Source organism: Suricata suricatta, chromosome 6 (assembly GCF_006229205.1).
Source record: "Suricata suricatta isolate VVHF042 chromosome 6, meerkat_22Aug2017_6uvM2_HiC, whole genome shotgun sequence".
In the NCBI taxonomy this organism is placed as follows: domain Eukaryota; kingdom Metazoa; phylum Chordata; class Mammalia; order Carnivora; family Herpestidae; genus Suricata; species Suricata suricatta.
The window spans coordinates 26,664,430-26,690,458 of NC_043705.1; the positions used below are offsets into that span (position 1 = coordinate 26,664,430).

The window sequence follows — 26,029 nt, forward strand, 5'->3', positions numbered from 1 at the left end:
CCTTTTCGGGCTCTGTGCTGACAGCTAGCTCAGAGCCTGGAGCCTGCTTCAGATTCTGCATCTCCCTCTCTCCCTCTCTCTCTGTCCCTCCCCTGCTTGCACTGTCTCTCTCCATCTCTCAAAAATAAATTAAAAAAACATTAAAAAATTAAAAAAATAAGTGTTAAAAAATTTTTAAAGAAAGAACCTATGTTTTCATTTTACAGATCTAAGATTTATTATGCCCTTTGGGGTTTTCTTGGGACCCACTGTCTCTTTGTCAAATTCAGTCAACTTGACTGAAAGGAGAGCTAAATGAGGCTGCTGTGTACCAGAGGCAGCAAGTATCTGCGTGTCCCAGTGTCCCGGGGGCTGGGCTGGGGGCAGAGGTGCTGAGCAGGCTTGCAGGAGAGGCAGGAGGAATGGAAACCTGGCTTCTGTCCCTCCCTGTGGAGCCCCAAGGGTAAGGATGGGGAGAGGCAGTGGGGGACAGGAGAGGATGCTCCCTGCATTCCCCCCTGGGGGTGCCCCTTCAAAGGAGCAGCAGAGGTAGGAAGGGAAGATGCTCAAGTTGCTTTATAAAGACGGATCTGAGAGCATAAAGAAGCTTCAGTGAGGCAAATGCCCAGGCCTGCTCAGGAATGTGGAGGGGGTGTGGGGTGTGGGGGCAGAACTGGGGAGGCAGAAGGGAGAGCCTGGTGGCCTCCTGCGCTGGGCCTGGCCAGAGGCTGAAGGGCATCACCTGTCACTGAGGAAGGCCAGGGCTGAGAAGAGGCTCTGTGGGTCCTCATTGCAGTAGCTGAGCTCTCTGATACGGAGTGGGGGCACTTTCCCCCGGGGGCCCTCCCCCATCCCTGATTCACTTGACCCAGACCAGACCCAACCCTGGGGCCTTACAGACTCCATTTTTTGGGTCCCAGTAGGCTGAGGTGCCTGGACCCAGGGAAAGGATCCCCATTGCTTGCTTACCCCTCTGTCTTCAGGGCCCAGACTTTTAAAGCAAACCTGAAAGTCTCGGGGGGGCCTGGAAGTGCTGGCTGGGCCCAACCCTCTGTGAGTGGGGGTGGTGGGTTGGGGGAAGAAGGCCAGGCCCCGTACTGAGTGACTCAGAGGACGTACACAGAGCTTACACACTCTTGCCCCGGAACCTTGACGTGGTCCTCAGGTCTCCTGCTCCAGACCAGGCCCGCTCATTGCCCAAGGTCCCACAGCTGGCCGTGTTCACACTTGAACACAGGGCTGTCTGGACCCCCAAGCTGAGCTCCACACGAGCTGGCTGTTTGCTTTCTCATCCCATGTCATGCTCTGCAGGGCGTTTCACACAGTAGTGTGTACCCCAGTAAGGCGAGGGAGGCGGAGATCATGGTCCCCTGGAGAGAGGGGTGCTCAGATCCCAGAGACACTGAACGCTGGCAGCAGTGGCAGCTTCTGACACCCACTTCTGTGTCCTTCGCCTGAACTGCATGACCCTTTCTGTGACCCGGGAGCCTCATGTGGCAGAGAACACATTTACAGAAGAATAAGGTGGCTCCTCATGGGAATCAGTGCTCCTTGTGGGCCCCTTATTTGCTTTTTGCTGGTACAGAACGACAGTGGGTTCCTTAGAATCGTTTGCTGCCCAGAGATGCTTCTAGAAGCCACAAAGCCCTTGCTCAGCCCAGCCCTGGCACAATTCTGACAGATCCTAGTCACCTGATTGTCTCCCACGATCCACTGCATGGAGATGCCAGGGTAGATAAAGGAGAAACCCATTCAAGGCCTAGAACCCATTGGACTCACTCCAGCAGACATGGGGAGTGAAGCAGGATGGTGGGGTGGGAGGAAGAGGGGGCTGGTGTGGTAGATTTGGTAGAAGCTTCTGGCTGCTGTCAGGAAGCCCGGGTTCTGGGCCTCCCTCTGACACTGACCTGCCATACTATCCTCACATTCTTGGACATACAAATGTGCAGAGGCCTCTGGGAGGAAGGGGTTCCTGAGGGGCTGGGAGCACAGGGGAACCTGGCCATGGGGCTCTGCACGGCCATCCCCATTTTAACCAGGGCTGTTGCACATGCATGTGACTGCACAATGGAGGCCACCTTATGGGGCTGGGATTCCTCAGGAAGCTGGTTGCCAGACCCCAGCTACAGGGTCCCACTCTCCGGAACCAAGTGTCAGAGGCGAGAGGGAGAAGTGAAGAGAGGGAACAGTTCCTGCAGGAGGAAGGAACTTCAAAAGCACGTGTGGGTTAGGGAAAGGAAGAGAAGGATGCAAAGAACCGCATGTCGACGACTGGCCGCTGACAGCCTTGCTCACGGACCGGGGCGATGCCAGAGCTCTAGGAATATGAACCTGGACGGTGCAGCTGTGATACCCTGGACTTTCTCTTTGGTTGTTATTAGATGTGCTCTGGCGATGACGTGTTGCTGAAAACCAGCAGTGACCAGCAGAGAGGGCATCCAGCCCATGCACACAGGGCTCCTGCAAGCCAGCTCCAAAGCATCCCCGAGTAGGGTTCAAATCCACACAGCTCGCTCGAGTCCCCATGCTCATAGGAAGTGGGGCCAGAAGTTCCAGGGCAGAGTGAAAGTTGAAGTCAAATATCCTCTTCTGAGTCTGTGTGCAGTCTGCTGATTGAACAGCCAGGGGTCAGGATTCTGTTGTTTTCTCTTCTGTCTTCTGCATCTCTAACACTGCTCATTCGTGTCTGCTCTCCACGAACACAGCCCCGGGCCGGACCCTCTGGCTCTGTCTGCTGCTCCATCCACCCCCAGTCCCGTGCTTCCTGTCCCCGAGCTTCTCATGCCGTTAGCAGCAGCTGGTACCTTCCGGGCAATGTGACCATGTAAACCTGCGGTCTGAGGGCTCCGTGGGGGGCAGGCGGGAGGGTGTGAGCACAGAGGGAATTTAGCCTGCAATTTCTTTCCTTCCTCTTTTCAGGCACTTGGCTGCCCTTCCATGTGTTTTCATTATGGGAAACTGGCAGGAGGAAGATGTAGGTTTCAATCTCACCCTGTCACTTACCAGGTCACGGGCTTTGACCTTGAGGAAGTCGTTTCTTTGAGGACTTAGTTTCCTCACCTGAAGAGATGCAGTATTCCTGTTTATGGACTCTACCCAGGGAAGACCAAAGACTTGGAGAGCCTTACCCCCTCACAGCTGAGCTGAGGCACAGCTGGGCCCCAGCAGAGGAAGGTCAAGGTTGACATTTTAGGACACCGTTTCCTAAGACCACCCCCCCCCACCCTCACTGACTGTGGGGACATTGATAGGGGTCATTGCTATTGTTTCCATCATGAGTGACTATTGACAGGTACTGCATCTCTCCACCCGGGCTGCCCGGGGCCAGAGCACAGGTCCCCAGGGGACCGCTTTGCTCACCACAACGCCTATGGGTCCTCTCCAGGGAGGCCTTTCTGGCTAGGAGTCCTGTGGCTACTGAAGTAGCCGGCCCAGTGGACTCTGCCTGAGGGGCCAAGGCTTTCTCTCATTCATCAGGCTCCTTGCAAATAACATGTTTTCATGTCTTGCTCCCCCTGCCCTTCAGCTCTTCAAGCTCCCTCTCATGCTGCAAACCTTGACAAAGCCTAACAATGTTTTGCTTACTGGCTAATCGATTCGCTCTTCTCTGAGCTACTGTAAATTTGCAAAATCCCTCTTGGACAGGTCCTATTGGCCAGAGCCATTTAGCGTGGGAGCAAGCGGGAGAGATTGCACAGCGGAGAAGGAGACTGAATGAAGAAGGCAGTGCCAAGCCCCCCGACCTACCTCCACTCCCGTGCAATCCTAACTCGCTCTTTTTTCCTTAAAAACCACGGCAGAGACCACAGAGTAACAAGCATAGCAGAAATGTTCTTTAATCACTCTCAGCACCGTCACTCGGGCGGGTCAGCTGTTCTGAATCTTTGCCGCTCTAGCCAGTCTGCAAGCAGACACGTTTCGAAGCAGCTGGACTTGGAACTCAGTTTTATATTCCGTGTTGCTCCCTGTTTCCTGAGGCTTGCCTCCCATTGCTGCACAGACTTTACAAGTATCATTTTTAGTGGTTCCTCAGTTGTGGCTTCAGGCATGTACTTCCTGCCCGCCCCTCCCCCCACCCCCCAGCCTGGCCACCATATCATTACCTGCCAGACCCCGCATTCGCTGGGAAACCAGCGTGGAGGTCATTTGTGCCGTCTGTGCCTTTCTTGAACTCTCTCTGGAGTGAAGATGGTTCCTTGGGGCAGGCGCGTGACTGGGCGGGGCCGGGAGCCCTGCCCGGTGCTTCACCCATAAGTAAATACTTTCGCTTTCCAAGACGACTCAGGCCCAGACCCCTTGCACGCGTACTTTTGTCTCTCAGCAGCATAACCAAAGGTCATGCCTTTCACCGCTTTGTTACAGTGAATTTGTCTTCCCTTCAACGTCCCCGTCCTCATCGTCCTCGCTGGCTTTCCTCGGGGCCGCCGTTTATTGAGTGCTTACCCTGTGCCCAGCACCGTGTGTAGTCTTGCATCCTGGTTTAATTTAATCCCATCAGTTGCTGCTGTTGTTGCTCTGTTACGGATGAGGAAACTGAGGCCCAGGATGCCGAAGCGACTGTCGAAAATCTCATGGCTCTCAAGGGTCAGAGGCTGCCTGCCTCCAGACAGGGGAGCCTTTACACCCTGGGGCTCGTCCTGTGAGGGCCTTTCCTCCGGGGCAGGGTTTGGTCTAAAGCCCCTAGGATGGGCCTCTGGGTCTGAGGGGCCTTACTGTCTTCATCCCCCTGGGCTGCTCTAACAAAATACCACCGACGGAGTGGCTTACAAACAACGGAAATTCATTTCGCACCGTTCTGGAGGCTGGCAGGGTTGGTGTCTGGTGAGGGCCTGCTCTTTGCTGTATCCTTACCAGGTAGAAGGGACAAGGGAGCTCTCTGGGGTCTCTTTTATAAAGGCACTGGTCCCACGCACATGATCTAGTCACCTCCCCAAGGCTCCACTTCCTATTCCCATCACCTCAGGGATTTGGTTTCAGCATAGAAGTTGGGATGCAAATGGTCAGTCCGAAGCATTTACCACCATGGACCCCTCTCTCCAGGGGAGAAAGAAGGCCTCTCCTCACTCCCAAATGAACTATGGGTAGGATAGAGTGTGCCTGGCTAATAAGATGGCAGCTGAGAGGTCATGTGTCTGTGTCAGAGACTTCAGGCCTGGGACGCACCACCCCCAAGGTCACGGGGAGGCACACTGGCACAGCCAGGCTAGAATCTGGGTCTCCTGACTTGTGAGCAGGGCCGTGTCCTTCTCACCAAGAAGTGATTTCACATCAGAACTTGAGGGAGTGGCTTTAGAATTACCCAGCTCTTCTGTTCTTAGAAAATGCTGATGCCGGCACATAGGGATCACAAGGCAAGAGAGAAGACTGGAGAGGAGATACTGACTGAGCCCAGCACGGTGGGCGAGGCAAGAGGAAACAGTGTGACTTAGAAATGTAAGAAATCCCGCCCTGGGGCCCCCGAGCCCGGCCTCAGCCTGCTGACTCGACTTGTCAGACTTACCCTAGCTCTTGCCAAAGGGATTTCTCAAAAGGTAGAGGCTCTTTGCTCTTTTGAGTCTTCCCCGGGCAGCCAACCCCCCTGAGAGGGGCCTTTATTGTGATCACAACCTTTTCTGAGCAGAATTCACCCAGAATTCAAGCTGCTACAGAAAAGGAGATGGTTTTACTTATTGATTCTTTCAGTGGGTGTTTATTGAAACTTTCTGTGTCAGGTCATGGGAATAAGACAGACATGTTTCCTATCTTTATGGTGGAGATAATACACTAGTAAAGGTAAGTGCAGTGAAGGACACTAGTGAGGAGATGCAGTAGGGACTGTGGGTAGAAGTTGAGGCCGGAAGCCAACTTGGGGGGAATTGTCAGGGAAGGCCCTTCCCAGGAAGAGCATGAGTGTTGAGACCCAGCAGATACCTGGGCATCTTTTCAGACCTGGGGGCAGAGCACTGAGGCAGGGGGAGACTACAAGTGCAAAGGCCCTGGGGTGGGCTGTTGAGTGAATTTCAGGAACAGAAAGAAGACCGATGGAAACAGTTCTATTCAGATTCAGGATGGGTACTGTTTGGAGCAACAAGAGAGCCAGCCCACCAGGACTGGTGGCCTTCCTCAGTACAGAACATCCACTCGGACTGTATTCTGCCTTTGCCTCTGTAAGTCATAGATGCCTGTGTGCATGCTACAGGGAGCAGTGTGTGGCTGGTGCTCTTGTGCAAAGAGTAGCTCTTTTTTTTTTTAAACATATTTAGTTATTATTAAGACTTAGAGAGCATGAGCATGGGAGGGGCAGACAAAGAATCTGAAGGAAGCTCCAGGCTCTGAGCTGTCAGCACAGGGACCGACACGGGGCTTGAACTCACAAACCGCGAGATCATGACCTGAGCCAAAGTCGGACGCTCAACCGACTGAGCCACCCAGGCGCTCCTGCAGTAGCTCTTCTAACAGCGACGCTCCCTTCCCATCTCTCAGGACCCTCCATCTAATGGCTTGTTTACATCTGATAGCTGTGTCCTCGTTAGAAGCAATTAACCAGCATTCCTTGGACCTCACAAAGTTATAAATCATGTTATGTTTACCTTTTGGTTACTAGGCAGAGTCCTAAGGTTTGCAAAAGAAAACAAAAAAACAAAAAGACCTGCCTGTGGTTATTTAATTGGAGAAAGCCGTTCTTGCTGTGGACTCAGCTAACGGGGCCGTTTGCTCCGGGAGGGACAGCCCGAGCAAGCCGCGCCAAGTCATTTTCTGGTTGCTCATGGATGCTGACTCCAGGCCTCACCTGGGAAGAGAGGGGGTCACTGTTTCATCCTGCTCGCGGCCGGGCTGACCTCGGTGTGTGCTGCCGAGAGGCCTGCTGCGGGGTCTGGCCCTGCCAGGACAGGGGTGCCCGGCTGGCTCTGCGCCCCAGCCCGAGCTGCCTGGGGATAGGTTTCCTCCCCTTCCCCTCAGGGCCTCCAACAGGAGAGGGGGAGGCCGTGCCTTCAGGGGCTCGGAGGAGCCTGACAGGGTGTGGGGACCTCCCATGGCCCTCATCCTCGCCACGCTGGTGTCACTTGGGTGCCAAGGCACCCCTGGGCACACGCAGGCTGCCCCATCTGGGCTCCCTGCCGGACGCGAGGCGCTCCCTGAGGCCCCGAGCAGCACGGCACACAGGCCCATTTCCGCCAGTTTTCTGGGGACAGTCTCATCTCTATCCTTTTTATTCTAATGAAACTATTTTTTTAATTATTATTTTTTAATGGTTTCAGGAGTAGAATTTAGTGATTCATCACTTACCTATAACACCCAGTGCTCATCCCCACAAGTGCCCTCCTAATGCCCATCACCTCAGTTAGCCCGTCCCCCACCCTACCCCTCCTCCAGGAGCCCTCAGTTTGTTCTCTGTATTTAAGAGTCTCTTATGGTTTGCCTCCCTTTCTGTTTTTGTCTATTTTTCCTTCCTTGCCCCCTTTGTTCATCTGTTTTGTTTCTTAAATTCCACATAGGAGTGAAATCATATATTTGTCTTTCTCTGCTTGATTTATTTCTCTTGTCATAATACACTCTACTTCCATCCACATTGTTGCAAATAGCAAGATTTCATTCTTTTGATTGCCGAGTAATACTCCATTTGTATATAAACCACATCTTCTTTATCCATTCATCCGTCGATGGATATTTGAGGCTCTTTCCAAAATTTGGCTCTTGTTGATAGCGTGGGGTGCATGTGCCTCTTCGAATCAGTATTTTTGTATCCTTTGAATAAATAGCTAGTAGTGCAATTGCTGGGTCGTAGGGTAGTTCTATTTTTAATTTTGGGGGGAACCTCCATATTGTTTTCCAAAGTAGCTGCACCAGTTTGCATTCTCTCTAATGAAACTTTGAATTTTGAGCTGACTGGAGATTCACATGCGGTTGTTAGAAATACTACAGAGAGACCCTGCATACCCTTTACCCTGCTTCTTCCAGTGGCAACATCTTGGGAAACTGTTGCACAAGTTCACAACCAGCATCTTGACCTTGATAGTCAAATACAGACACTTCCATCCCACACACAGGCCCCCATGTGTCCCCTTTCTAGTCATGCCCACCTCTCTTTTGCTTCTAGCCCTCCTTAACTATTTGCAACCACTAAACTCCATTTCGATCCTTTTGCCCTTACAAGAATGTTATAGAGAAGGAAGCACACAGAATGTAACCTTTTGAGATTAGGCTTTTTCCACTGAGCCTAATTCCCTGGAGTGTCATTCAGATTGTTGTCCCTGTCAGCACTTCTTTCCTTTTTACTGTTGAGTAGTATTCCAGGGTATGGACATACCGCAGTCTAACCTTTCACCCACTGAAGAAAACCCATGTTGTTTCCACTTTGGGGCTGCTATGCTCTGAATATGATTGCTGTGTACACTCATCTATGGCTTTTGGTTTCATTTCTCTCGGATAAATGCACAGGCGCGCCATTGCTGGCTTCTATGGTAGTTGCATGGTTAGTTTTTCAAGAGACCACTTTCATGAGTGAATGTCCTATTTTACTTTCTCACCAGCAATGTGTGAGTGCTCCAGTTTCCAGACATCTTCACCCGCACTTGGTGTTGTCACTACTTTTTATTTTAGCTATTCTGACAGATGTTTAGTCATATCTCATTGTGATGCACTTGCATTTTCATAATGGCTGATAATGTTGAACATCCTTTCCTACGTTTATTGGTCATGTTAATGAGGTGTCTTTTTCCTAGTTGGACTCTCTGGTTTTTTTACTGTTTGGTTTTGCAAGTTATTTACACGGTCTAGATACTGGTCCTGTGTCCCATTTGTGGTTTGCAGCTATTTTCTTCCACTCTGTCCCTTGTGTTTTAGCCTCTGGTAGGATCTTCTTCTGAGCAACAGTTTTTAATGAAACCTAGCTTATCAACTTTTCCTTTTATGTATTGTGCTTTTGATGTTATATCTGAGAAATATTTCCTGGCCCTAAAGGTGTTCTCCTAGTTTTTTTTCTAAAAATTTTATAGTTTTACATTTTACATTTAAATTTGTGGTCTGTTCTGAGTTCATTTTCACCTAAGGTGTAAGACTTAGGTTGAGGATACTTTTCCCCCCACAGACATCCAATTGCTCCAGCACCATTTGCTGAAAAGACTATCTTCTCTCTGTTCGTTTGTTTTGACATTTTCATCACAAGTCAGGCCTATTTCTGTGGGTCCTTTTCTGGGTATCTCTGTGTGTGTCTCCACCTACCTCACACCATCTAGACAGCTGTGGGTACCCAGTAAAGCTTGACATCAGGTAGAATGATTCTTTCCATTTTATTCTTTTTCAAAAAATTATTCCAGCCATTCTAGTTCCTTCATCTTTCCGTATATATTTTAGAATCTTCTTCCCTCTATCTGCAAAATAACTTGCTGGGATTTTGATAGGAATTTTGGGTCTGTCTTTTTTTGCGTGACTTTCCTATAGCTAGTATGTATTCTGCATAGTATTTTTAATAAGTTGGAAATAAAAAAGTTAACAAAAAGAGAACTGAGAACATCTGCAAAGACATGCATATGTAGGTATATCCTGGAGAGCCCGTCTCATAGCAAGCGGTCTTGGGGTGCCTGGGGGGCTCAGTTGGTTAAGCGTCCAACTTCAGCTCAGGTCATGATCTCGCAGTCTGTGGGTGGAATTCTGTGCAACAGCTCAGAGCCTGGAGCCTGTGCCAGATTGTGTCTCCCTCTCTCTCAGCCCCTCCCCAGCTTGCATTCTGTTTGTGTCTCTCTCAAAATTAAATAAACATGAAAAAAAGGTTTTTTTTAAACAAGCTTTTACTTAATATATTAAGACTCATTTTGTATGGCAACACATGCATTTCTACATTATAATTTTTAATGTTTCATAATATTTACTTGTGTGTATAGAGTCTCATTTATCTGACTAATCCCTATTATTGGATATTTAGGAATTTTCCTTAAAAATTATTTTTAATGTACTTTTCCCTGTTGTAAACAACACTGTGATAAATATGTTAAAGCCACATCTCTGTAAACATCTTCAGTCATTTCCTCGGGAAAAAATAACTTCTGTGAGTAAAAGAGCTGGCATCTTCTTGATCCTTCTGGGTTTTTTGTTTTTTGTTTTTTTCATTTTTAGAGAGAGAAAATGAGCAGGGCAGAGGGAGGGAGAGAAAGAATCTCAAGCAGAATCTCAGCACAGAGCCTGGACGCGGGGCTCAATCCCACAACCCTGGGATGATGTCCTGAGCCGAACTCAAGAGTCAACTCTCAACTGACTGAGCCATTCAGGCGCCCCAATTCCTCTGTTTTTCTGATCATGGTTGGAGATCCAGTTCCTTGAACTGAAGCTAATGTTTGGTTATTAGCTCAAAAAGCAATCTGCTCTCTGCTTCTGGCTTGCCTGCCACCTGGGCTTGCCCTCACCCTCACCTGGACCAAAACTTGGGTGTAGCCATTCAACAGATAGGGGACCCAAGTTCTCCTCAGCTCTCTGTTTATAACTTTCTAGAAGGCTCTCCCTGTAGGTGAGCGCTCTAAGGCCTATTTCTAACCTCACGTGTAAAACAGATGGGAAATGGGTCCTGTGCCTTTCTCTCAGATTCCTGCCCCCCACCTCCCTCCTGCATTTGCCTAGTGATTCTCTGAAGACCATTCTCCCTTTCTGGAAAAAAAAAAAAACCATGGGGACTCATGGGACCCTTCTACCTCCATTGTTACTTAATGCCTTTCTCCCCCACCCTGAGTAGCGTGTGACTATTTTAAGGAAAATTCTTTAAGGGCTTCAAAGAGTAATAGGATAGTCTTCCGGGATGATTATTAAAATTCTTGAATACATTTAAGGGATTTACATTTTCAAAGAGAGAATGCTTTCTGTTTGATGTTGAAAAAAGATTTTTTTTCCATCCCTGTGAATTTAAATAATTTGCTTGACTTTCTGGTGGAATAACCACAGTGTTCTTACATTCTGGATGTAGCATTTGTTAGGATTCTCCATGATTGACTGCAGGGAGATGGTGTGTATAAATGACTGAAATATGTTTTCAAACCAACGGCCATCTGTAAGTTGTCAGCTTAAGAAAAAATGGCATCTTCCTCGCATAGGGAAATGTCATGTCTTTGAGAGAAATAGTCACTCACACATACACACACACACACACACACACACACACACACACACACACTCCAGAAATACCAGTTTGAAATGATCTTTAATGAGAAACCATTCTTCTTCTTTCAGAAGAAATGGACTCGGTCTTCCCCCTTGTGGATAAGTAGGAAAGTGCCTGTTTCCGGCTAAAAGTTACATGGAAGTCTTGAGGGAACTGTAGGTTATATGATGTTTTTCCATCTCATTTAGAGTAATTGCAAGTATATTTTACCTAAAATTTGTGTTAAAGTAACAAAGTGTCTCTTTCTTTATTTTGACTGAGAGAGAGATCGAGAATGAGCAAGGGAGGGGCAGAGAGAGAGGGAGAGAGAGAATCCCAAGCAGCCTCCACACTGTCAGTGCAGAGCCAACACGGGGCTCGAACCCATTAACCTTGAGATCATGACCTGAGCCAAAATCAAGAGTCAGATGCTTAACTGACTGAGCCAACCAGGCACCCCATGACTGGGATTTTAAAATGAAACACAGAAGAATAAAAGTAAAAGGGGTATTGTGAAATATACATATTTTATATATAATAGAATGCTTATATGTGTGTGTGTGCGTGTATATATCTATGTGTGTGTGCATGTTTGCATGTGTGTGTGTGTATATCTATGTGTGTGTGCATGTTTGCATGTGTGTGTGTGTGTGTGTGTATAAAATTTTAGGGTTCCCTGTCCCACATGCCCAGAGTATTGGCAACTGCATCAGCTAAGTCAGTCTTTTTTTTTAAGTTTTTAAAAATGTTTATTTGTTTTTAAGACACAGACAGAGCATAAGCTGGAAGAGGCAAAAAGAGAGAGGAGACACAGAATCTGAAGCAGGCTCCAGCCTCTGAGCTGTAAGCACAGAGCCCGACGTGGGGCTCGAACCCACAAACTACAAGATTCTGACCTGAGTTGAAGTCAGTCACTTAACCGACGCAGGCACCCCATCAGGTAAGTCAGTCTTAATGTCCCTGTCTGGATCTTGTAAGCTGAGAGGTTTGGGAAAGAGCTTTGGGGACTCACAGGAGAGGCGACAGTAATGATCACTGTCATTTGGGAGCAGGTTACTATATGTCAGGCACTATTCTGACTCTTACTCTCTAAATTAAGTCTCGTAAGAAGCTTATGGTGTTCTGGTCCCCAGTGACAGCTGAGGAATTGGAGACTTAGACTTTCTCCCCCAAAGTAGCACTGCCAAGTCATAGGGCTGGGGTATCAATGCCCATGTCTGGATGCACCCAGAGGGCATAAGACAAACCCCTGCTGGGTACCGGGAGACACCAGAGCAGCCCTGGCCAGCTGGTGAAGCAGGCGGCCTAGCTCCTGCCCCCGGGGATCATGGCCCCTCTGTCTGTAACACACCCTGAGGGGTGTGAACAGAAGAGGTCTGAGCAGCTCACATTCCAGACAAACACATAAAGCAAAGCAAGGTGAAACCCCTCCAACCCTTGGCTGAGAGGAAGCGAAAGCCTAAGTCTGAAGTTGGAGAAGAGGACCTAGAATTTCTAGAGGGCTACATTGTGTCCCCTAAAATTCGTGTGTGAAAGCCCTAACCCCTAGCACCTCAGAATGTAACCCTGCGTGGAGATAAGATTTCTTTCAAGAGGTAACTAAGGTGAAGTGAGGTCATTAGGAAAGGCCCTGTGCTAAGATGCTGCTTTGTTTATAAGAGATAAGGACACACACACACAAGGAAGGGTGTGTGCAGACCAGCGGGAAGGGCCAGCCTCCACAACTGTGACAAGATGAATTTCCGAGTATAAGCCCTTCAGTCTGGGGTCCTGTGTATGTTGGGCCTAGGAAATGAGTTCAGCACCCGTGGCCACCGGCGCCTAGGCTTGGAGGAAGGCTGCAGGCTTGCTCAGGTGGGAGCAGGGCTCCCATGTCAAAGACAGCTTAACAGGGGGATGTGGTCAGTTTTGGGGGCTTTGAAAATCCAGGGTGGCCAAGGGGAAATTTTCCTTGCTTAGTAGAGAGGCAGCTGGATTGTAAATGGCCTGGGGCACCAGACTGTACAGTTTGGATTTGCTTTCCTAAACAAGACGGACCCACCAGAGGTTTCTGAGCAAGGAAGTGATCAGATAAAATTAGGATTTTAGGAGGAGATGTCTGGCGGCAAGTTGGGCTGGCAGGGGAGAATGTGAAGGTCGGAACCAGCTGGAAGGAGCTGCAGTGGTCCCGGATCAGAGTTTTAAGCATCATAATGAGCATGGCCGGAGGTCAAGGTCACGGGTAGATCCTGGAGAAGGAATAGCAAAATCGCTGACATAGAGGCCCTGGGGGCCGGGGCGGGGCATCGCAGGCGATGCGTGCAGGGAGGGGAGAGTCAGAGAGAGCCAAGAGCTGGGCACCTGGGCACCCGGGCAAGAGCCACAACGCTCGCAGGTGGCCCTGGTGCCGTTGCTGGGACTGCTGTCTGCGAAAGCGTGTCTTCGGTTTGCCAGTGTGGTAAAGCAGACAGTCCTTGTAAGTGAAGGTTTGTCCTTCCTGACAACGCAGACCCCTTATCTGGATTGGTAAGAGGGTGGGGGCCAGCTCACCTGGTGGCCTGGCAGAAAGGGAAAACTGAACACATCATCAATCCTTGTGGGAAGAAATAAATGACATAGAAAGTATTGGATGATTTTTACATCCTTAAAAAGCCGTAGGAAACTTGGCAGGCTCCCGCCCTGAGATGGCTTAGAATATCAACTCTACTGGAGCGTTTCCCTGGAAAACAAAAGATGAGAAAATCCTGAGAAAGAGAGGTTGGAAGACACCAGAAGCTTGGGGGAGAGGGGAGGGCTTCCTGGAGGACGAATCCTCTGGGCATCTGTTCCCCCCCCCACCTCTACCCCCCCCAGCAGAGCAGCAAACCCTGGGGGTGGCCTCCAGGTGAAAAAGGGGTCACTGCTGGCAGGAGGAGGAAAACACAAAGAGCCATTTTGGCACCAGAGGCTCACATGGAGTGGAGATATTTTTCCCAGCAAAGAAAACCAAGTTGGCAGTTGACACAGAATCCGCGTAGTGTTTGATCTCCAGACTTTGGTCCGACCTCTGGAGGAGCATGGTCCCTCCCCCATCCCCCCCCCCCACCATGGCCTCTGCACACTGAGCCCTGTCCATTCGCTGTGTCCTCAGCAAGGACACTGCAAGGGCATGTGTTCCTCATGTACATTCCCTGGTGGGGCACAGTCACTTTGCCTGCAGCCTGGGCCCTTGTGCCTCCTGTGGGCGCCTTCTCAAATCTCTGCTTTCTCTGACCTCCACCTGTGAGGGGCAGGGGGACACATGTCCCTGGCAAGTCTGAGGCCATCTGAATTTCAGACATCCTGCCCCACACTGCCAGGACAGATGCGTCCCTGTGAGGGACACAGATAAGGCTCAAGGCACGTTGAGAGCAAGCGTGCTTCCTCGTCCGGATTGCCTGGGCAGGGAGTGCCCCTCTCCTAGACAGCAGGGGCTAAAGGCACAAGCTCAGGGGCCAGGGGGACCTGGATAAAGACATGTAGCCACACTGGCCTTGCGCGCCACATCCCCAGAACGGAGATTCAAATCCCTGCCCCCGGGATTGTGAGGGTCACATGTGAGGATATGTGTTCAGTGCTCCCTGGGCACAGTGCCCAGTCCCTGGTCCCCAGTCCGCATTCTACGACTCCAGACAAGTCAGTCTGCATCTCTGGGCCCCATCGTACCAGCTGGTCCACAAGTGGGGGGATCGAGGGGAGATGCGGTGAAGCCACAGAAGGCCCCCAGGGGAGGGGGCCTCAGTGGTAGAGGCTGTGCTGAGCCAGATGCTTGAGCTACAGTTAGAGTAGGCGGTGCAGCAGCTGTGAGGAGGGGGCTCTCTACAAGTCACCTGAAACTCCTTGCAGGTGAAGAGAGGCATCAACCCCCACAGAAAGTCCTGAGGGGCTGGCTTTAAACAATACTGAGGGGCGCCTGGGGGGCTCTGTTGGTTGAGCATCTGACTTTAGCTCAAGACATGATCTCACAGTTCTTGAGTTCAAGCCCTGCATCGGGCTCTGTGCTGTCAGTGCAGGGCCCACTTTGGATCCTCTGTTTCTCTGTCTCTCTCCCCAGTGCTCTCTCTCTCTCTCAAAAACAAATAAAACATTAAAAAAAAAAATCTATCCTGAAGGGGAAGGGCTGAGTCCAGCACATGTGGAATGAAGAAAGCACATTGTGACTCATGGGTCCTTATATGCAAAAGCACGCAAGGAGACTCAGCATTTTATTGAAAAACAAACAGCCTCCCTTACACTTGCCCAGGCAGAAATACAGGAAAAAGCATGGTTTTGATATAACAATTATATTTTTTCTAATATATGGTAGATCAAGTGTATTTGCTATTAACATTAAAACTGTTCACATGGTCACCTAAAATAATTTTCAGTTTTTCCGATTACGTACTTTAAATAAGTTTCAGAGTAAATACTTTGGCCTCAGAGTGGAGCTGCCTATATTTGAATTCCAGCCCTGCTGTTTACTATTATTGGCCTTTTATTGCCCTCTTTAAACCTCCTTTCCTTATCTTTACAAGGTGGTCATAATGGTGCCTCCCTGATAGGATTATGAAGAGGACATAAAGTAATCCACGAAAAATGATTAGCGCAGATCCTGGCATCAAGAGACCACTGAAATAAATGTGACTGTTAAAAACTGGTTATAGAGATTTCTGCTTCTACTCACGTCAATACAATTGTTATTAGTTGTTCTCCTGCTGCGAACAACTAGAAAACTGGATAAAATAGGAAGCCAGTATTTGAAGACAGCGGGAAACAGAAAGTTCCGACAGTGAACTAGGAGGGAAAGGGAACAAGTGAAACGGGCCCTAAAACCCCCCCAGCTTCCGGGCTGGTTTAGAATCCAGCGCGGAAGAGACACTGGTGCGACTCTGAGGCCTCGGGGAGCCCGGAAGGCAGAGATCCACGTTCAAGGAGGGAGGGTGGGTGGCCAGAACTTGATTCTGATTCCACTTATGCGAGTTTTGGGGAAAGGCAAAACCACCAGGGCGGAAAGCACGTTGGGGGTTAGACAGGGATGAGAAGGGAGGGCACAGGGAGGGGTGCCCAGGAGCAGCTGCTACCAGCTCACGGTCTGCCCGTCTTTCCCCGCTGCACACTTAGCCACCCCGCGTCAGCAGTGTGGGACTGGCCAGGATGGGGGTGGCTTCCCTGGGGAAGTTAGCCAACAGCCCAGGCTTCGTTGGGTCGTCTCCGTTGCTTGTATTTGAGAACTGGCTTACAAGCACACCACGGGGCAGAAGGGAATGTGGGGAGTAGCCGAACGGTCTTTATCTTGATTAATTAAAGGCAGTGGTTCTCTGATGAGAGGATTGGTTGAAATTCATGCATCTGCCAACTGTCAAAGGGGGAGGTTTTACTAACTAAAAAAGAAACTTGCAAAAATTTGAAATTTAGAGATAAATGCAACATAAATTTCTATGAAAGTGTGGACATAGGCTTTTAAAAAGTATTTAATATTAAAAATATTTTAACATTAAATATTTAATATTATTTAATTTTTATTTACTATTTTAAAAAGTATTTAATGCATTTTAAGTGTTTCATATTTTTTAATTTTTTAAATAGTTATTTTTGAGAGAGAGGGAAAGAATGCAATTTTTATTTATTTTTAAGATAGAGAGAGAGAGAGAGACAGTGCAAACAGGGGAGGAACAGAGAGAAAGGGAGACAGAATATGAAGCAGGCTCCAGGTTCCAAGCTGTCAGCATAGAGCCTGATGCAGGGCTCGAACTCACAAACCATGAGATTATGACCTGAGCCAAAGTCGGACAGACACTTAACCGACTGAGCCACCCAGGCGCCCATAGATATTTAATGTATTTTTTAAATGTTAAAATGTATTTTGAAAAAGAAGGAAATTGACAAACCACCCTAGCTGATTTCAAGGCATAGAGTACATTTGCAGCAGTTCAGCTCCAAAAACAGAGTAATTTGGCTCAAAATGTTAATCATGCCAAGACTGAGAAATTCTGATCATGCTAATCCAGGGATTGCCATAGTATTTGTCAGCTGGACAGAGCAGAAAGTCCAGTAAGAATGGACCCATGCATATAGTCCTGATTATGAGAAACAGGAAAAGTCTTCAATGAGATGGACATAGTGGATATCCAAAAGGAAAAATAGATCCTGATGCCTACCTCAAACCGTATCAATTAACTCAAAAAGAATTACAGGAGACCTAAACATAAAAGGTAAGCATATGGAACATCTAGAAGAAAGCGTAGGAAGAAATCATCAGAGACTTAGGATAGGCATATGTTTCTTCAGATACTGCAAGCACAAATGAGAAAAACAAACTGGATTTCCTTACAATGGAAAAAAGTTTCCTGAAAAGGCATTGTTAAGAAGATGTGAATTCAAGGCACTTGAGAAAGTGCTGACTTGAGTCAGCCCGGGAGAAAATATTCACAATACATATTTCTGACAAAGGACTTGTATCCAGTATATAGAAAGAGCTCTTACAACCTAACAATAAGAAGACAAAAAGCTTTACTAAAAATTGGGGGGAAGGAGGTTCCAGTGCTAGCTAGCATGGTAGCATAAGCTCACTTAGTCCACTCCTCCCACTGATTATAACAGAAACTTTGAGCCAAATTAAAAATCCAACTGCCAGAGAACTCTAAAAAGTAAACAAAAACAGATTGTGGTGATGACATCACACTCAGACAAGTGATCCACGCAGGGGGACTTTTCCCAGGTTCGTTCTCTCTCTCTCTCTTTCTGTGTCTCTGTCTCTCGCAGTCTCTTGGTTTTACCCCAAGGACAGGTTCCACTTGCAGGGCAGCAAGGCAGCCATGGTAGGAAGGGGGCCCTGGGAGGACACAGCGTCTAGGAGGAAACCAGAAAGAAGGAGGGAGAGCCAGGAAGGTGGTCCCTTAATTGTGTGACTCACTGCGCACAGGTCTCAGCCTGACCCAAACCCACATAGCAAAGGCTTAGAAAACCAAACTGAGCCTTAAACCACACGGACGTATCTTTTTAGCCTAATCACTAAATAGTTCATGCCCATCCACCGACGAATCGATAAACATATTGTGGTATGCCACACTGTGGCATACAGCTCGGCCATAGAGAGGTGCAAACAGAATGCCACTAAACGTGGATGAGTCTGAAAAACAAAACACTGGAAAAAAGGAAGCTGTGTGCAAAACTACATACTGTGTGATTCCATTTATTCTAGAACGGACAAAATGAATCTATGGCATTGAAACGCACATCAGTTGTTGCTTGGGGCCTGAAGGCTGGGGCCGGGGGACTCCTGAAGAGAGGCATTTCTGTATATTAATTTTGGAGCCGCTACATGATTTTCAGGTTGTGAATGATACCCTTTATAATGGATATAAAATAGACCTCAGTAACGCTGATTTTTTAAAAATATGGCTATAGAATGGGGCGCCCTAGCAGCTTGGTGAGTAGAGCATGTGACTCTTGATCTCAGGGTCATGAGTTCAAGCCCCACCTTGGGCATGGAGCCTACTTATTAATAAATAAGTAAATAGGGGCGCCTGGGTGACTTATTCAGTTAAGTGTCTGCCTTTGGCTCAGGTCATGATCTCACGGTTTGTGGGTTCGAGCCCCGCATCGGGCTCTGCACTGACAGCTCAGAGCCTGGAGCCCGCTTCCGATTCTGTGTCTCCCTATCTATATGCCCCTCCCCTGCTCACACTCTGTCTCTGTCTCTCTCTCAAAAACAAACACATATTAAAAAATAATAAATAAATGACTGTATAATGAATTAAAATTATAATAAAACTAAAGAGCTCAAGACATTATGGTATTGGTACCAAGAGAGACAAAGAGAGGGACAGAACAATAAACAAATGAGAGAAACTGACTCGAGTTTAAAATAGTTACGAATTTCAAATGTGGTTACTCTGGCTTTTGAAATCAGGTTGGTGGAGAAATACGTCATTCATAGATGATACTGAATCAACATACATAACATAAAATATAAAATAAAATTAGAGCTTTATCTGTTGGCACTTGGAAAAATAAATTCCACGTGGATTAAAGAGTTAAGTCCACAAAACAAGAAAGGCAAGCTTTAATGGCCCCAGGGTAGGGGTGGGGGGTCTGGGGCCTGGCCCCCGGGAACCCAGCTGGGTCACACTGTGCTTGGGATCCGGGGGAAGCTTGATGTCCTGGAGATACCAAGGCCCTGCGGCCCTGGGCGGTGTGCTGGGCTTCTCCAGCCTCCAGCCCTAAGGCTAAAGACGACCTCTGAAGGCCGACCTAGCAGAGGCTCAGCTGCCCAGTCTGTAAAATGGCACAACAGTGGTACTATTTCCGCCCTGAAGGTCTGTAGAGAGGGCTGCGCGTGGGGAAGGCCCAGTGACTCTTGGGAGGCGACAATAAAGGCTTGTCTCTTCCCTCTGAGCGGGAACATCAGGCCTGGGACAGAAGCTGGGCAGGGTGGCTCTGTGGGGGAAGGTGGGCATTCGCCTTTGTGTCTCACTCTGTGCTCTCAAGTGACTGGGAAAGACCCGCAGAGGAGAGAGGGCTAAAATCGAGTGGCAAGAGCAGAGACCCAAGGGGACAGAGGCACCCAGGTACGGAAGGTCCAGACAGCTCTAGGCAACAGCATGGATCCTTGGGGCACCCCTCACCTTCCTGGGAAAGCTCCTGGGGAACTCTCGGAGTCTCTGGGCACAAGTCCCTGAGCAAGCTCGCTGGGCCTGTCATGGAGAGCTGAGCCTTCCTTTGTATCCCCAGGTCCCAGGGGTGATCTGGATTAAGCTGAATTAAGAGGCAGGTGATGATCACAGGTGTTGGGTGCTTGGGCAGGAGTCTCCATGGTAACACTGCTGTCTGGCTTTCTTGCCTGGCTCCAGGCCTTGTGACTTCATGGTGGAACCTTCCCTGACAGGCATAGGGGGACTTGCCAGGGGGAAGAGCAGGCCAGGAGGAAGGGATCTGCCAAGGGCAGCTGTGTCTTTTCCACCAGAGTTTGAAGATTAGCCTTGATCTTGTCACGACTTGGGCTACCACTGACTCCAGAAAGGACGTAGGAGGCAGTGGCCGAGGGCCAGCATAAACGGCACTGGGCACAGGCTGCTTTGCTGAGTCCCTCTGGAGAGCTGGTGGGGACACACCCAGCCTCCTGGAATCCAGGACCCATTGGTGGAGTGGAGCCATGGCCCCGCAGGGAAGACTCTGATGTAGCAGGGCCACGGGGCCAGCGCCTCTGGATGGCAGGACGGGTAAGGCCTAGGGGAGCCCAGCCCCCGCAGGGAGACCCTCCCCACAAGCTGCTCACAAGGTGGGGCCCGCCACCAGGGCCCTGCAAGCCTTCATTCCTGCGGCGGATCCCTTCACCCACACAGCCAGCCATCGCACCCGCCTGGACGTGTGAGTGTCCTGGGGTGCTGAAACAAGCCGGAAGACTTAACACGACCCCGGTGTGCTCTCTCACAGTTCTGAAGGCAGGCTGCTTCCTGGGGACTCGGGGAGAAGGTGTTCCTTGCCTCTCCTGGTTTCTGGTGGCATCTCTTGGCTTGGGCAGCATTCCTCCTGTCTCTGCCCTCAGTGTCCTAGGAAGCTTCCCCTCGTCTGTGTCCAAATTTCCCTCATAAGGACACCAGTCATTGGATATAGGGCCACATAACCCACTATGACCTCATTTTAACTGACTGCATCTACAAAGACCCTCTTTCCAAATAAGATCCCATTCTTGGTACCAGGACTTAGGACCTCAACATATCTTACAGGGGACACAGTTGAGACCACAATACCCCATAGGTCACGGTGAAAGGAGCACAGGCCTCAGAGCAGGGTGGACTTGGCCTCCAACACTGGCAGGGCCCCACACCACCTTGTTTCCGAGGCCCAGGAAAGTTGGGAGGGGGCTCCCGTGGCCTACGTGAGAGAGAGGACTGCAGAGGGGCCGTGGTGTGTCTGGGGAGGAGCAGCATGGGTGGCCCCGAGCTGGGCACCCAGACTCAGAGCAGGGGGTCTGTACCCTACTCTTCAGGAGCTCAGTCTGTGGGGCCATGGGCTTTCACCGAGGGTTAGGACTTTCAGGGGCGCAGTGGTGGTTGAGCTGCACACAAGGAGTTAGGGCAGGCATGACCACACCAAGAATCAAGAAGGCCAGGGGTGGACTGTAAGTCCTTCCTGTGGGACTCAGAGTCCACAGGGCTCCCCTGTACCCCACGTGTACTCATGGACTCCAGGTCTGACCCTGAGAGCAAACGTGGAAAATGGGTTGTCTTTTCACTGACAGGTGCTCTGGGCCTCTGGGTCCCACTCTGGGCCTGGAAGTCATTCCCCAGTCCCGTCCCCAACCTCCCACAAGACATGTCTTCTCCTTCCTTTTGACAGGAAGCCTGGCAAGGACTTTTTTCCTGGCCAAGCCTAGTTTAATATTCTCTTTCTTCCTCCTCCTCTCCCTCCCACCTTTTCTTTATTCCAATATTTGGTATCTGCCGTATGCCAAGGCTGTTCTAGGCCCTGAGTATACAGAAGAGAGATGGGCAGGGTGCCTGGGTGGCTCAGTCAGTTGGGCATCCAACTTCGGCTCAGGTCATGATCTCACGGTTTGTGGGTTTGAGCCCCGCATCAGGCTCTGTGCTGACAGCTCAGAGCCTGGAGCCTGTTTCAGATTCTGTGTCTCCCTCTCTGTCTACCCCTCCCGCACTGGTGCTCTGTTTCTGTCTCAAAAATAAATTTTAAATTTTTTTTAAAAAAGAAGAGAGATGAGCATAGCCTCAGTGGAGTTTATAACTGGTGAGATGAGAGATATTTAGTCACCCATGCAAATGACTATTTCACAGCAGAGGTGTGGGATCTCTGAATGGGGGGCATCAGAGTGGTGGGAGTCAGCAACAGAGTGAAGCAGCTAACCCAGGGAAGGGTGGGGAGGAGCCTGGAGCCATGAGCTGAAGTTGTCAACCAGGAAAATGGAGAAGGAAGAGATTCTGGGCAGGAGCATTGGCATGAGCAAAGGCCCTGTGGCAGGAGGCTGCTTGGCCAGTTGAGAAGGACTGAGAGATCTGTGTGGATGGACTGGACAGTGAAGGGAATATGAGATGGCCTGAGAGTCAGCAGATGAGCCCCGTCATTTGTTGGAAAAGTATCAATATTGCACGCTCACAGTGAACCAGGAGCGCCAGACAGACAAGACCACCACACCATAATAGGCAGACTCGGACCAAGAACATTCCAGTGTGGGAGATGAGAGGGCTGGAATGATGGGGAGTCAAGTCAATGCAGGGGTGAGGGGAGGCAGGGGCTGGGAAAGCTCCTTGGACTGAGAGGCGAAGGGCAGATCTGGGCATAGGTCCTAATGCAGGGCCAAGTTTGCATGACCGAGGAAGGGCAAGGTCCTAACTTGAGGGTGGGGGAAAGATGCCTCCAAGGCCCTTGGGTAACCTGCCCAAGCCTGGCAGCCTCTTCTGGGTTCTAACGGAGGAGAGCACACTCAGGTTAATGCTTTGGAAAGAGCCCTCTGGCCTCCAGTGCTGGCGGGAATGGAGGAGGGGGTCTGGGAGGCGGGGACTCTGGGCTTTGGGCTCTTTGGGTTCCACATGGGTAACAGGTGGAACACCGTTCTCTTTCCAGTCATCCCAGAAGAGCTGTGAGCCTGAGCCCAACATCTCGGCCTCCCAGAGCTTCCTGGAGGAGGCTGGCCCAGAGCCCCTGTCCCAGCCTCCGCAGGCCAGCCCCTCCCTCAGCAGCCTTGACCTCTCCCATGGGTCCCCGGTGGCCTTGGAGTACCTGCCTTTCTTCCGCACCTATGGGGACCTGGTGGTGGAGGAGCTGGCCCCACAGCCCGAGGTTTGCAGGCACCAAGAAGACCGGAATGTCAGAGAGGCGCCGTTCCCCGAGGACTCAGAACCTCCCAGCGGGTTCTTCCCGTTCTACCGCTCCAAGGAGGAGTGTTTTCCCAGGCTGGCCCTTCCCGGCAGCTCATGCGGGGTCTCCCGAGACCCGAGCACCGGGAAGGAGGCGCTGGCTGGCTGCCTCTGCAGGGTGACTGTCCGCAGCAGGGACTCTGTGAGTTGGAGTGGCCTGGGGAATGTGCTTAAGCCCGTTGAGCTTCAAAGTCCTTACAAAAGAGAGATAACAGGGGAGGTAGTGGTGAGGCCATTGTGAGAATTACACACAGCAATGTGATTATTACCCCAGGCTGAGCCGGTGTCCCTGACAGAAACATCTGGGGAGTCCTTAGGACTCGCTCGGCACCCCATCAAATGCTCCATGTGCATCAGCTCACCTGTCGTAATAATAGTCCTATGAGAGACGGCTGATTGCTGCTCTCACTTTACAGATGAGAAAAATGAGTCTTGGAGCAGTTAAGTGACTTGGCCAAAGACAGGTCACTAGCAAGAGCAAACCTGGGCTCTGAGCCCACGCCGGGGCCCTGTCATGTCTCTACTAGCCACTAGCAGCACCACTGAGCTGCGTTCTGTGACCAAAAGACAGCAGGTGGGGTGGGTGGATTGTAATCCCAGATGTGCTCCTTCCAGCCAGGAGGCCCAGAGGGGTGAATGACGTTGCTTGGTGTCTCCAGTCCGCAGAGTGAGTGGGCATGCGCCTTGTCTCCTGCCCTACCACTGCTGGGGTGTCTCGGGCACAAGGCCAATGCTGGATTTCCCATCTTGTGTCCTTCCCATGCAGGCCACCTCGGCAAGCCCAGACCTCCTCCTTGGGTCCTCAGGCTCACCACCCTGCTCCCCCATCCTGCTGGTCCCCGTGGGACACTGCCCGACCACCCTTCCCTCTAGGGGCCATGCCCTTGGTGCCTCAGGATTCATGCCTTACTACAGAACCCTGGAGGAGGAGCTGCACACCAGCCCTGGGCCGGCCACCTCTCCGCTGGTGCCCACGTGGACGCTGCCCAGGCCCAGTGCGGCCACTCTGGAGGGAGTGCCAGCTGGGAGCAGCAGGAGCCAGCGAAGAGTGGGCACCAGCACCTGCTCATTGGCAAGAGGTTAACGTGGTTGGGGGTGAGGGCTCCAGAACTGGCCTGGGGCCACAAGTCCGGCCTTAGCTCCCCCTCTGCCTGGGTGCCTGGGACCCACAGAGCTGGCACACCCGTCCATCCCCTCTCGGTCTACTTGGGTGGCCTAACAAGGAAACTGTGGCCTGCCAGTGTGCAGCTCTGCACCAGTGGCCGCCTCAGCAGGCCCAGGGGTGCCTTTGTCCTCGAGGACTAGAGGGGAGGTACTCAGCCTGTGCCCTTTGCAGCCCCAGCCTCCAGAGGTGACCCAGCAGCCCTGGGTGCTCCCTCCGCCCTCCTAGCTGGGAAAACTGCCTGAGGCCAAGCACACAGCACCAGCCCCCAGAGGCATTCTGCAGAGGGGAAGTCTGTCCGGCCCAGCACTCAGACCGTCTCACCAGCCCAAGCTCAGAGGAAGGGAGCAGGCCCAGGGTCCGATAAACAACTGAGGGACACAGACCAGAGATGAAATAAATCACTTAACTACCAGGATTGGAGTTGGTGCACTAATGTGATGCTTTGGAGTGACATGTGCAGCCTACATTAAGGGAACGTTTGCTATGTGCAAGGCGCCTTACAGAGAATGTCTCCGTAATGCTCACGGGGGTAGACACTTGCATCAACTCCATCCCCCAGATGAAGAAATGGGCTCAGAGGGGTTAAGTTGCCTGCCTGGGCTCACACAGCTCACTGACAGTGGAGCTGGATTCATGCCCAGGTCTGTGTGTGCTCAGGGCCTGAGCATTTAAAACCCTTCCTGACACACTCTTCCTCAATGAGTCTTGAGGCAGCAAGGAAAGAAAGAGCCAGCTGCCACCCATCAAACACAGGGAGGCCACCCGCCTCGCCTTTCCTCCTCACCCCCTTTCCTCCCCTGGCTCCCATGCTTTGGAGATGCAGGCAGGGGAGAGCAACATACGACATATGCCAAGGCCGTGGCCTCTCTGGATAACATTTCCTGGTGCCCCCGCCGGACCCCAAACTCCAGGCTCACCCCACACCATGGCAGATGTCACCACCCCACCCACACCTGGGACTGTGCACCATGGAGCCCAAGTTCACAGCCACTCCGTCCCGTGGCACTGCTTCCACGCCCCGGCCCCTCCCCTGTGACCCACATGCCCCTGATGGCCGGATTTCTGTTCCTCCACCCAGTAGGACCCCCTCACCTGCTCCCTAGTCGTCCCGAGGATGGTGAAGTCGAGAGGCCATGGGAGAGAAACCAGTTGGTCATGCTTCAGTTACGACCAAGAATTTCTTTTTTAAAATGCACTTTTAAGTATCTCTTGAGGCGCTCCTATGGTTTCCCTTTGGGCTGGGTTGGCAATATGGTGAAGAAATAGAGGTGCCCTTGCTGGAAGACTCCTTGGCTTTGTTCTTGGAGGTGGTGACTACTCTTTTCCCTCTTACATTCCCCATGGCTGCATCCAACCAGGTGGCATCCCGGGCTGTCACTGCCCTCAGAGACACATGTCGGGCTGCATGTTAGAACCTGGGGGCTCTCTCTTTGTACAGTCCAAGCTGAGTTGGTCATGTGGCTCCATCTTCCCATACAAGTGGCCTTCCGAGAATCAGCAGGGCCCAGGGCCCCACGGGTTCCAATCCCAACCCTCCTGAGGGGAGACGGACAAACCCGACTGGCGAGCAGGCTGATGAGAACCTCCAGGGTTCCCAGACTGAGAGTTTTCTTGAAGGAGCTGTTAGCAGGAAGGACCTGGGGCAGGACGGGTCCTGGGTGAGGGAATGGGCTTGTCTGGAAGAGCAGTCTGCTTCTGGTCGGTCCAGCCGGTGTCGGCCATGAGCTGTTCTGTGCTGACACAGACGTGCATGAACACAGGTCAGGAAGCAGAGGCTAACAACTTTCATTGTTTGTCCTGTGCCAGCCACCGGTCTGGGCACTTCACGTGCACTGGTTTTCAGTTAAACATATTTCATTTAGGGGCGCCTGGGTGGCTCAGTCCATTAAGCATCCGACTTCAGCTCAAGTCATGATCACATAGTTCAGGAGC

General features: G+C 50.8%; 1 protein-coding gene and 2 long non-coding RNA genes across 4 annotated transcripts; 1 reads left to right on the plus strand and 2 right to left on the minus strand.

The window, feature by feature from the left end:
- Positions 1-3,790: 3,790 nt before the first annotated feature.
- On the minus strand, positions 3,791-4,174 carry LOC115293626. The gene is made up of 2 exons (XR_003909535.1): positions 4,083-4,174; positions 3,791-3,980 (listed from the first exon to the last, which is right to left on the minus strand). It is a non-coding gene; the product is annotated as an uncharacterized LOC115293626 (long non-coding RNA).
- Positions 4,175-6,615: 2,441 nt separating this feature from the next.
- On the minus strand, positions 6,616-19,894 carry LOC115293710. 2 transcript variants are annotated; one of them, XR_003909566.1, is made up of 3 exons: positions 19,687-19,894; positions 13,613-13,781; positions 6,616-6,748 (listed from the first exon to the last, which is right to left on the minus strand). It is a non-coding gene; the product is annotated as an uncharacterized LOC115293710 (long non-coding RNA). The 2 variants fall into 2 exon arrangements; XR_003909567.1 differs by lacking the exons at positions 6,616-6,748; positions 13,613-13,781 and adding an exon at positions 17,553-17,908 and having other exon boundaries at positions 19,687-19,893.
- A 60-nt stretch (positions 19,895-19,954) lies between these two features.
- LOC115293709 lies at positions 19,955-24,512 on the plus strand. The gene is made up of 4 exons (XM_029941392.1): positions 19,955-20,280; positions 22,640-23,074; positions 23,699-24,011; positions 24,269-24,512. Exons 1-4 carry the CDS (start codon positions 20,269-20,271, stop codon positions 24,337-24,339), a joined length of 831 nt encoding a protein of 276 aa, XP_029797252.1. The 5' UTR covers positions 19,955-20,268; the 3' UTR covers positions 24,340-24,512.
- Positions 24,513-26,029: the final 1,517 nt, after the last annotated feature.

Excerpts from the sequence above, each read along its gene's own strand:
- LOC115293709 (XM_029941392.1), top strand. Across the intron at positions 23,075-23,698 it reads CTGTCCGCAGCAGGGACTCT|GCCACCTCGGCAAGCCCAGA; the intron begins GTGAGTTGGAGT and ends CTTCCCATGCAG. Across the intron at positions 24,012-24,268 it reads CACCTGCTCATTGGCAAGAG|CCCCAGCCTCCAGAGGTGAC; the intron begins GTTAACGTGGTT and ends TGCCCTTTGCAG.